Below are 12,322 nucleotides of genomic sequence, written 5' to 3' on the forward strand. Positions count from 1 at the left end.
GGGATCATATTCTCAATCATATTCTGTTTCATTCTGGATAACTGCTTGTAGTGCCATAACAGTGATAAGCAGTTTTTACATGTTCTCTCACAGGGTAAGGGACAGAAATGTTTTATTCAGAATGTTAAGATAACAGATGTAGAAAAGGTAATTGCTTGGAAAAGATTAAGAAATCAGTGCTAAAGAAAAATCATGGCAATATCTCTTACCCAGAGAATACTGCTGTTATGTTTCATATGGCTGCCAGGAAATCTCTTTGACCCACTAGAGAACTGGGTATTGGATACATGGAGCTCCCTAAGCTATCAAAATACATTTAAGCTTTAAAAAACACATTTTAACTCAGCTATCAAATAAAAAAACAGTGAAAATATATGTCTCTGGGGCAATACATGCCATGGCTTTGCACAGCAGCGGTAAGTGTCCTTCACTGAGAGAACTTCCCTTAGACAACAACACAAACCTAATCTAGCAGTGTTCAGAGTATATACAAAATCTTATCAAACTCATTCTCAAAAAGGTGGATTAATTGGCCATTGCTGCAAACTGGAAGTCTCCTGCAGCACCATCAGTGACGGACTGGCAAGACAAGCTATGGGAACACCTGGTCATGGCAAAAATTGCTGATTCGCTCAGGTGTGCACAATCAGTTACCCCACACCATTCCACATTTGTGTCAACTTGGTTCCCTGTGGTCTCCTATTTACAGGTTCTGGATATTCTCCCCCCTAACCCTCTTTATCTGAAGTGGTTAACCTTGTAGGTTCAGACCCCTTCCATTTAGATGACATTCTTGTAGACGGATGCACTGTATTACGCTGTATCGTGCTTTAATTTAAAATTAATAAAAATGATTACCAAAAAAAAAAGGTGGATTAATATTCTAAACTGTTCAGACAATTGGAATCAGTGGACAATCAAGAAGCAAAGAACCAGTTTTATCATCATCCTTTCTCAACACTGTTCAGCAAAGTATCAGCTGATATGTTCCCTTATTCCAGTGAAATAATAACTACTGACTATAGAAAATAAAAAAGAAAACCACAAGATCTGAAGCTGCATGTGTAAAGTACCATCGTTATTGCAGCCAAATTATGGCTATTACTAGGATTCTAAAGGCAAGAGAGACAGAAGTGGTTTGTCATTGTCTTGCCTCTGTAGCAGCCTTGAAGTTCCTTGGTGGTCTCTCATTTAATGAGGGCCCACCCTGCTTAGCTTCTGAGATCTGACAACACTGGGCTAGCCTGGGCAACCCAGTTCAGGAAATTCTCAGAGTCCTTGCCAATTAATTTAAACACAACAGTTCTGCTTCAGAAAATTGTTTTGCTACTACGGATGCATTAGATTAAACTCCATTCTAAAGGCCCTCATATCATGCAGTTGTACAAATTGCAGTTGTACCTAGACCCAGAGGAGAGAGAGAGAAACAATGCAAATTGGCATACCAGTTTTGTGGCACATCCCAGAGGAACCTCTTGTCAGAGTCTACTACAGTAGCCAGTCCTTTAGCAGGTAGCAGTCCCATCACTCTCTTTCCTTTAGGGTCCAGTCCTGAGAATTCCATTCCCAACATGCATTGTTGTAACGTCCAGTTTCCTGGAAAAGAATTGCATGGCCCTGTGAAGCTGCCCCTATAAAGTGTTGTTGACCGATTGTTCATTTTTAAAAACAAAATAAACACACATAATGTTCGGATAACTTTGTACATCTAGGTCTTTGCATCCTGCATGCCTGATCACAAGTAAGAAAGGCCACTGTCTGACTGGTTGTCATCAGTACAGAGGGGAATCACATCTAATTTCTAAAATCTTGAAATCTGGCTGCAGTAGACTCTAACATCTTTGTCTCCCCTAAATCAATAGCACTGAGCTGTTTGTTTCTGGATTGACCCCTCCATGACAAGACAATAAGTAATTTATAGCAAGGATAAAGAGAACTTATTTTAGGGTTGGGCATTTGACCAGTAAAGGAACATTTGATCAACTGATCAGTCAAATAAGATTAAATATTGGTCAACTATTTTTGAACGAGTGGGTTTACCTAACTAATCTGATTATAATTCACATAAATGATATTATGAAACAGTAAAATTATATTTTAGCTTTAAATCTTTATTACAACTTTTAACGATGTCAGGTAAGACTTCAGTAAGTGTGAAAGGTTCACTGAAAGTGCTTCTCTTTGGCTTTTACCCTGAAACATCAGAATGGGCCAAGAGTTTCAACTCCAAAAAGAAATGAAATTAAACCAGAAATAAAGTAACAGCAACTCCAAAAATCAAAAGTCAAGATTTAAAAGCAGCCCACTAAGTAGGCCCAGGCAGGGCCAGCTACCAGTCTGTAGATGCATGCAGTTACAACAGACTGCCAGTAGGAGACGTTTTGCGCTGTTACTAAATTTGCCTGCTTATTGTAGCCTTGGCTTTGCTAACAGAAACTTTTAACAAGGCTAACTGCCACTTACACAGTGATATAACATCAAAGAAACAGTCACTTCACTGGTATGTCAACCCTATCTTATTGGCCATTAACCTAAAGTGAAGTTTCCCTGTAAAATCACCTCTGCTAACAAGTGTCCATAGGACTGCATTAAGTTGTTAACACTATATGAAGCAAGACTTTTAATCCCGTTCTCTGAATGAAGAAATCATAACCAAGGTGAAGCGATTAGCTGTAGGGTACAGAAGGAGTATAACAGTAGGAGGGGAGGAGGAACTCCCATATTTTAATCCTATGCCAGTCTCTTCACCCATACAATGATGATATAGTTACCTCATTACAAGGAAGTGACTTAAGTTTGTGTAACACACAAAAACTCAAATGGAAATCAGTCTCAGGAGGTATCGGTCATATGGAAAAATAATGTTACCTGATCCAAATTCAGGCCTTTAGTTACATAGGTCCTATGACCGATGGACAAATTAAAAGCTGACAAATCACCTGGGCCAGATGGCATACATCCAAGAGTTCTGAAAGAACTCAAATGTGAACTTGTGGATCTCCTGACAAAAATATGCAGTCTTTCACTAAAATCTGCCTCCATTCCTGAGGACTGGAAGGTAGCTAATGTAACTTCATCTTTTAAAAAGTTCCAGAGAAGAGCTGGGAAATCTAACGTCATGTACAACAATACTGGGTAAGTTGGTGGAATCCATTATTAAAGACAGAATGAGTAGGCACACTGATGAATAAAAGCTATTGAGGAAGAATCAGCATGGATTCTGTAAGGGAAGATCTTGTCTCACTAACCTTTTAGAGTTCTTTGAGGAGGTGAACAAACATGTGGACAAAGGGGAACCAATAGATGTTGTTTACCTAGACTTCCAGAAAGCTTTTGATAAAGTTCCTCATCAAAGTCTCCTAAGTAAACTCAGCAGTCATGGGATAAGAGGACAAGTCCTCTTGTGGATTAAAAACTGGTTAACTAACAGACAACAGTATAAAAGGGTAGTTTTCAAGGTGGAAGGTGGTAAGCAGTGGGATACCAAAGGGCTTGGTACTAGGTCCGGTGCTTTTTATCTTAGAATCATAAAGTTGGAAGGGACCTCCAGGGTCATCTAGTCCAACCCCCGGCACAATGCAGAAAATTCACAAATACCTCCCCCCCCACACCCCCGATGACCCATGTTCCATGCCCAGAAGATGACAAAAAACCTCCAGGATCCCTGGCCAAACCAGCCTGGAGAAAAAGTGCTTTCTGACCCCAAAGTGGCAATCAGCATTTCCCTGGCGTATAAGAAAGGGCCATAAGAACTGAGGTAGCCCTTCCTGCCCTCTCTCTCATGATCTGCCTAAGTTTACAGAATCCGCACACAATCTTATTCATTAATGATTTGGAGTTGGGAGTAAGCAGTGAAGTGGCTAGGTTTGCAGATGACACTAAGTTGTTCAGGGCCATGAAAACCAGGGAGGACTGTGAGGTGCTTCAGAGAGATCTGTCAAGGCTGGACAAGTGGGCATCAATGTGGCAAATGAGGTTCAGCATGAGCAGGTGCAAATTAATGCACATTGGAGCCAAAAATCCCAACTATAAATACAAGTTGATGGGGTCCAAACTGGTGGTAACTGACCAGGAGAGAGATCTTGGAGTCATGGTAGATCTTCCTGAAAATGTCAACTCAGTGTGCGACTGCAATAAAAAAGGCAAATACTATGCTGGGAATTATTAGGAAGGGAATTGAAAAAAAATCAGCCAGTATCTTACTACCCCAGTATAAATCTATGGTGCAGCCTTATTTGGAATACTGTGTACAGTTCTGGTTACTGTACCTCAAAAAAGATATTACAGCATTGAAAAAGGTGCAAAAAAGGGCAACTAAAATTATTAAGGGGATGGCACACTTTCACTATGAAGAAAGGTTAAAGAGGTTAGGGTTCTTTAGCTTGGAGAAATGACTGAGGGGTGACATGATAGAGGCTTACGAAATTATGCATGGGATAGAGAAGGTAGAGAAATAAGTACTTTTCTCCCTTTCTTACAATACAAGAAATTGTGGGCACTCAATGAAATTGATGAGCAGTAGGTTTAGAACAGATAAAAGGAAGTACTTCTTCACCCAAAGAGTAATTAACCCATGGAATTCACTGCTGCAGGAAGTGGTGGCAGCTACAAAAGGGGGTTGGATAAACATATGGAACAGAGATCCATCAGTAGCTATTAGCCACAAGGTATAGATGGAACACTATGTCTGGGGCAGTGATGCTCTGTATTCTTGGTGCTTGGGGGGCAATAATGAGAGGACCTCTGGAGTTCTGGCCCCACTGGTGGACCTCCTGATGGCACCTGGTTTTTGGCCAGTGTGTGACACAGAGTGTTGGACTGGATGGGCCATTGGCCTGATCCAGTATGGCTTCTCTTATGTTCTTAATACTGCCCACTCTGTCTAACAGTTTGTCTCCAAGGTCTCAGGCAGAGGCAATTACCAGCCCGGCTGCCAAGACCCTTTAATTGATCATGGTGGGGTTTAATTCTGGAATGGTTACCATGCAAAACATGTAATGATGGTCACTGGTAAGGGACCATTCCATAGCACTCCTGGATTTTAAACAAAGTACCTCTTATTGTTTAGATCAGACAAAAAGATTACCACCATTGTATTGGTCATACTATTAAAAATATTGTGATTGTCTTATTTAAAAGAAATTTATCAACTCACCTGGAATGGCATCTGGAGAGAGTTTTCCTGTGGCCAACATGATGTCACGGAAATTGAGAGATGCATAACAGACTCTGCAGAGCTGGACATCAGGGTTGGTTGTGTAGAAATGGCGAAGTGGGGAAGCAATCCAATGAAGTGAAGAGAGATCGCCACGTGTCAGTACATTTACAAATGCATATTCAGTGAGCTCTTGAGATTTCGCTAAAAAAGAGCAGGAGACCAAAGTCATCTTTCTGCCATTTTATAAGTATAGCTATGTTTCATGAGAAAATATATCTGTTGGACACTAGGAATAAGAAAAAGAATTGAGGGATTGTCCTTAAAGTCAGCCATTTTCTTGCATATTGTCATTTAAGACATTCTGCCTACAATTTCAATTCATGCTTCTTGGCTATGTTGGAAAAGAAATTTGCTATTTCACAATATCAAGACAACAGTAACCCAGTACTGAAAGATTATTTCCTTTGATCATTACTGGGAAGAGTGTCTGGGTTATACAGCATAAAACCTCTGATAACATCATTGTAATCCCCATGGAAATAAACGTTGCCACAAACTGGTCTTATTGTCAAACTCGGAACCTCGTTTGCCATGAGTTTTGTATGTTCCATCATCACTGCCTGTAACCATACCATTTGGATTCTGAATTCAGGGCATGGAAGGGGGGGAGGAAATAGTGAGAGTGTATATGTGTGGGAAACTTTCACTTAGCTGCTTTGCAACTGTTTTCTTAAGAGGCCTCCCGACATGGGAAGTATGTGAAACGACCTTGGATGCCTGTCTTTGTTAGCTGGCCTGTCATAAATAATGTAACTGTAGGTTCGCAGATGAGGGGGGGGGGGGGGCTAATGGAGCACACTGGGTTTAGGGGGACGGTCACTGGGAGGGGGGGAGGCTTGTCTGAATCATGTATAATTCCAGAACTGGCACCAAACTAAGCACTTCTGACACAAGATGGTCTTAGCTTGATTACATCCTCATCACTCAATAAACAAAGCTCTACCAAGAGAGTGTTGTTGAAAGTTTGTTCAAGAGTCTGACATAAAAGTCTGACGTTTATTCATGACAGTCACCTTGCTTTAACAGGATGTGTCTGAAAGAGCCCCATTTTCCATCTCGATAAATATTCATCACTACATCATTCTGCAGAATCTTCTGCATCTCCTTGGCAGACGAACTGGTAGAGGGTTTAGGAGAAGAAGCGTTCAGGTTGGAAACGAAGAGACACCTAGTGAATAAAATACAACATTTAAATAAACTTCTTACTTAACTTACATTTTTGTCAGTTATTCATAAAAAGTGACATAATAATGATCCTGTCACTGGATGTTGAAGTTTTGTACCTGATCCTGTGGCCCCCAGGTTCTTGACGAAGACAATTCACCATGCCAACTACTCCTGAAGTCCCACAGCTAGTAGCAGTTAGCCACACTGGCTGTTCTGAAGGTTCTGCTAGCATTTCCTGCAAGAGAATTCGCAGCCTATTTTATTAATTAACACAGAAACTTTTTAAAAAGTGACTTCCAGAATGCATAATATGAAGGAAGGTTTTGTTAAAAGCCTAGAATGTATCTTCTACCTGGAAACCCAGGAACAAGAATGACAAGCAACTTGCATCCAAACTGGAAGTCCTTACCTTCAAAGGCTCCACCCATTTGTAATCCGTGTCATCCACAGGCAAGAAAATAGGCTTCTTGGCAGGAGCTGGCCGGCGACATAAGAAGATGGCTGCACCAAAGGAGGACCTTTTCCTAGCCACCAAATTCAAACCGACCTTGCTAAACAGATCCTCCCATTCTACCTATCAAGCCAAACAAACTGAGCATTACAAAATGATCAAATGACTCTTGAACAAATATACATTTATTTGTTGGTTCTAAAGGTTTTGAATCAGTTAGTTATTAGTTAAATACATTTTGGCAATCCCTTCCCAGAACAGCAAAACAATTTTTGTTTGAACAGAGCATTGCTAATTCATTCTGCCTTCTACTCCATGAGTGGAAAATATTTTTCAAACCCCCTAAATATTCCAATACTGGTCTATGCTGTGCCGTGCAAATAGTTAAATAATTCATTAAAAGTTTATTTTAAGTTAAAATACTCATTAAAAACGCATCAATAATCTGAAAAAAAGATTAGAAGGGGAGAGTTTGTCTGAATTCATAAGTTCCTAATATATTAATTTGCTTATAAAATAAATACTTGCTAGGGTGGGAAAACCCTACCATGAATACACTCTGATCAAAGCGTGACCTATTCCAGAGCCAACTAGAGAAAAACAAGAGGGTTTGCAGTTTTACCTGAGTCAGGAGACTTGGTTTCTTCTGAAGGTCTGGATCTGTGAGGAAACGGACTATTTCTCCCAGAGTTTCTCCTTTCAGAAGAGTGTGCAATAACACAAACCCGCCTTCCTTCACTGTGGCTGCCATGTTGGAGAGCACCTCTGCTGGATTCTTGAAAGTGTTCAGTGAGCAATTGCACACCAGGAGATCAGCACTGGTCAGAACTCCAGAAGGAGGGTTAGCAGGGTCCCACTGGTCAATGGAAACACCAATTTCCTGCAGATGGCCCTCATGTGATGCAAGGACTTCTGCAGCTGCATCAGTGGCAATGTAGTCTAGTTGTAGCATGGGTTGAGTATTTAAAAGACTTGTAACTCTTGAGAATAAGTGCCCATCTCCTGCCAGAGCCTGCAAACACAGAGTACTGTTTTCGGGTTTTTTTAATTTTAAACTGTTTACTGAAGATCCAAGTTAACAACAGTACTGGTTAACAATCAATATACATGGGGAAAAATAAAAGGCAGATTTCAGAGCTCTGCAGAGTTGCCCTCCACAGCTTACCTCTACTATCTTCATCTTGCGACTGGTAAGGTTCTCCAGTGCTATGTCAACACAAGTCTTCAACTGAGAAAAATCCAGCAAGCCATTGAGAAGGGGATCTTCTTGAAGATGCAGCTTCTCTCGAGTCACAACCTGTTCTAGTTCTGAGTAGAGGTTTCCATTCAGTTCTAGGCGGCAGATTTCAGCAAGGATGTGCAGGAGACCCTTTGATTCAGGTTCTTTTTGTACAGGGGTATTTACAGTCTCCAGCCCTGGAATAGCCAACTTGACTCCATGCATTGCTATCTTCTTCTGCAAGTTCTGGATCAACACTGTAGGACACAAAGAAGAAAACACGCACATGTATTTGAGAGACTCTTTAAAATCAGTGAAGAAGAGACTGTGACAATAACACTTGTGAGTACAGGACATCCTTGCTAGAAAATCTTCATCAGGGATAAAGTTATTCCAAAAGGAAAGGTCTGTCTTTGACTAAAATCAGATCCCAGGTCAAAAGATCTTGATATCTTTCAAGGACCAATGATTTAATCTGCAGATAAGAACCCCACCACCCCATCCTCTAGCAGAAATTTTTTTTTTAATGATCTTCTAAGCATGGAGATAATGGCTTGCCTGGTGTCCCGCCGCCGGGTCGCCCCCACCCCCTCTGGCGCCAGCGGGCCTCCCACTACCACCCAAAGGCCCCTCCCCGTGCCACTCACTACTTACCCAGGGCCCTGGAAGGGCCAGAGAAGAGAGCCCGAGAGGAGCCGGACCAGCTGAAACGATGCCGTGGCAGCCCCTCCCGTGCTTCCCCAGGGAGAAACAGGATGAGTGAGGCCGCTCCAGCCCAGGGAGAAACAGCCGTTGTCGGGCCACACTCCCGAGCCCATCGGCCTGAGCGCAGCAGCCCTCCAACGCCCCACCCTGACCTGGAAGAGGCAGCTGGGGCCGTGGCCTCACTCGAGGCCCGGCGTCTCCAGCTAAATAAGGGGGTGTGGCCATGGGGAGAGGAAGGGAGGGGTGGGTCCAGGGAACGCTGGGTGGGGGAAACAGGGAGGGGATAAAAGCAGGGCAGCAGCAGGGGCCAGGGAGGATGACCTGGAGAAGGTGCAGTTGCGCCCAGAGAGACTGAAGACAAGCCCTCCAGAAGGAACGGGTTGGTAGGGAGTGGTGGCGTAACCCCCCCTCCCCCGCTCAGGTGTCTGAGGCCCCTGAGGGAAGAGGCTCCAAGGTGGCTGAGCGCCTGGACCATTCGGAATCCAGAGACTGGGGGGGGGGGGGTGATTTACCCTTGGTAGATAACAAGCAATGGGGACAAAACTGTTGTTTTCCCCTCCCTCTGCACAATTACTAGCCATGTGCCATGTCTGAGAAACAGGAGGTATTTACTTTACAAACCCATTTGGCTTGGGAAATAACAAGATGTGTTTTATAACAGAGGATGCTGTTCTCATCCATATAAAGCTTTTACAGATCACTTTCCAGAGACATTTGTGTCAAGTCAGGCCAAAAGCAACAAGCTTTAATGGTTCAGTTTCACTCTGCATCTTTCCTGATAACAGCACTGACTTCAGAAAATAAAGCTGCGCCAACCTGTGTTTTTGCTTTAAAAATTCACTGGCCATTACTTACATCAAACAGAATAGGAGGTAGTTCTCTCACTTTGTGGTCCTGATGCCAACTTTGTACAGGGCGTGTCATTTTCAGAAATGAATTCAAGGGAAATAAAATTCTCCTTACCTTTGCAGTTTTCAAAGCAGGAGAGAAGCTGGGCATCAGAGGACAAGCAATCACCCTCAACATGGGGCACAAAGCAAAATTTCTCAAGTGTTGGAGGGGTCTGTTCCTGCTGTCGCCGAGGGGCAACACTAGCATGAAGGCCAGAAACCTGAACAGCTCCAGCTGTGATGGTATTAAGGCAACGGTCAACAACAGCATCAAAAGCTACAAGGTAAGAAGAGAGCAAGCAGAAAAGTGTTGGTGAAGTCACGGAGACACAAAACAAGGATAATTAAGTTCATTTACAGCCTGCCTTTCTCTATGAGGTAGTTTACAAAATATGAAATCAATTACATCAGACAGCAAAGATCTCCTAAAATTGATGCCGTAGGACAAGGATTACAGAGACTGGAAAACCTGTCTCTGAGAAAGCATTGGTGCCTATTACCTTCAATATCATCACTGTATTTGTGTACACATTCGTTGTGTACTGTTGGGTCGATGCAAACTGAGCGGATTCTGGTTGGCAACCGCAGACTTCTTCCTGTTTCCCCCAAGATTATCAAATGTAGAAGGGTGTCAAGGAATGTCACCCAGTTCCCATTCCACAGCACCTTCCCAGAATTTCCTAGTGGTGAAAAGGAAACCCATTAGCAAAGCCTCTCTAAATATCCACCAACCCTGGCACAAAGTAAACAAGGATGTAAATTTGCTGTACAGTATTAATTCTACTAGCTATAGACCTGTATTCCCAACTTTCCAAGCTAGCTCAGAAAACAATGTTTATAATGCTTCTTAATTTTTCCAAATCTTCTCTCGAGGTGTCAGGCACTCAAGACATCCACATCCCTACACACAAACTGCATGCCACAGACGGACTTCAGTTCTTACAACCAACCACTTTTACAACCAATCACTTTAACAAGTAGGTCTCTAAGATGAATAGAAATAATTGCAATTTAAATTAAATACCATCACTACTGGATTCTATAAGTCCCTGGAATGTCGGCCCATAGTCATAACCACGCAGGCGAAGCTCTTTGTAAATGTCCCCCTTAGTTAAGGTGATTTCTGAACAGGTATCTTTCTGGTCAATTTGCTGGTTACGGAAGTTATTCAGAGCAGTTTCTTCCAAAAGGCAAATTTTTCCTTGAAGATGCAACACACAGAGAACAAGAACAGTCAATGGCCAGGAACATACACAGCACTGAGTTACTCAGAACACATCTACAGGAAGCAGCGACTTACCACTGACAGCCAGACTTCCATTGCTGGATACTTCAAAACACTGAGAAGCAGGCATGAGTCTCACCTCTAGCTGTGCTGAACCTGCAAGGTAAACCAGAGATTAGTGGGATGATAAGAAAACCTCAGCCTCAGGTTTCACTTGTTTTCACACCTGTGAAAGCATCCCAGCATGCATAAAATAAGCTGCATAGATTTTTTTTACCTGTCATTCACCTGTCATCTTTGCTTGCTATCTTAGACTTGTTTAACTGTTTTGTCTAACACCTTATAGCAAGGTAGGGGTTATAAATCTGCTGATCTGGCTTCCTGATTGTTTATTTATTATTTATTCATTCATTTAATTTGTATCCCACCCTCCCTGCCAAGGGAGGCTCAGGGCGGCTTACATAAAACATTATTATTGAGGTATTCTGACAGAAGCTCCCAGCTGAGACCATTCAGGCTCAAGAAAATATCATGTTCTGAATAATACAGACACAGAGTTGGATCCCAACTACTGCCAGCAAATCTTTGCTGTGTTTCCCTTACCCCAGCAGTCCCCTTCCAATCTCTGGAAACTAGATTTCTGGGAATTAGAATGGATTACTACCAGGAGAAGATGCGGCAGCGATCCTCACCTGCCATTGGTGTAGTTAGGGTTCAACCCATAATTCTGTTTCACTGTAATTCACGTGCAGATTGAACTGAATAGAAATTGGAATGGTTAGCTCAGGGATCCCCAATGTAGTGCCTATGGGTGCCATAGTGCATGCTGACAACATTCCTGGCACCTGCCCAGTGATTTTAGAAAGCGGGCAGGGCTTCTGATTGGCCACTGGAGATCTGACTGGTTGTGAAGACACAGAGAGAGAGATCTATATCTGTAGAGTTCATTCTAAAAGGTTGCCTATTAAACATAACTTCTGCCTGAAATGTTGGCGTGACTATCAGAGTTATGCATAATCTCACTCCCTCACATTTTATTGTGGGCACTACCTCCTGCGGCAGTCATTTTGTCACTGGCTCTGCTTCTTGTGGCAGCCATTTTGTGGTTGCACCCACCACCCTGTGTCAGAGTTCCACAGGTGCCTGCAGGCCAGGCCCATAGCTACAGTGGGGCCTCTCAGGGCCTGGCCCCCCAACTTACCGCCAAGGCCCCATGACCTCCCATCCAGCCCAGGCCCCCTGACTTTATTGTGCTTGTCACCGGCAAGCCCCACACCGCCCTCCGATCCCACACCACTCTCTCGCCTCCTCGGTATTGGCAGCAGGAGCGCCTGCCAAAAGGCGAGAGGGTGCCAGTGGAGGGGATGCGCATGTGCCCGCTCCGGCTCTCCCCACCTACCATTCAGCCACAGCTGGAGGAGGAGGAGGAGCCACCAGGAGCAGGAAT

The 12,322-nt window shown here is 43.1% G+C and overlaps 1 protein-coding gene across 1 annotated transcript in view; it reads right to left on the reverse strand.

Annotated features, from left to right (window-relative positions):
* FASN (fatty acid synthase) overlaps positions 1–12,322 on the reverse strand; it is a 60,501-nt gene that overhangs the window by 18,434 nt on the left and 29,745 nt on the right. Inside the window, 11 exon segments of the mRNA XM_015420388.1 lie at positions 1,445–1,596; positions 5,156–5,359; positions 6,232–6,386; positions 6,502–6,620; positions 6,795–6,959; positions 7,459–7,848; positions 8,002–8,312; positions 9,724–9,927; positions 10,151–10,330; positions 10,675–10,851; positions 10,951–11,031. Coding sequence (XP_015275874.1) covers positions 1,445–1,596; positions 5,156–5,359; positions 6,232–6,386; positions 6,502–6,620; positions 6,795–6,959; positions 7,459–7,848; positions 8,002–8,312; positions 9,724–9,927; positions 10,151–10,330; positions 10,675–10,851; positions 10,951–11,031 — 2,138 coding nt within the window.

The sequence above is a fragment of the Gekko japonicus genome, unplaced genomic scaffold, assembly GCF_001447785.1.
Source record: "Gekko japonicus isolate JY-2015 unplaced genomic scaffold, Gekko_japonicus_V1.1 scaffold360, whole genome shotgun sequence".
Lineage (NCBI taxonomy): Eukaryota > Metazoa > Chordata > Lepidosauria > Squamata > Gekkonidae > Gekko > Gekko japonicus.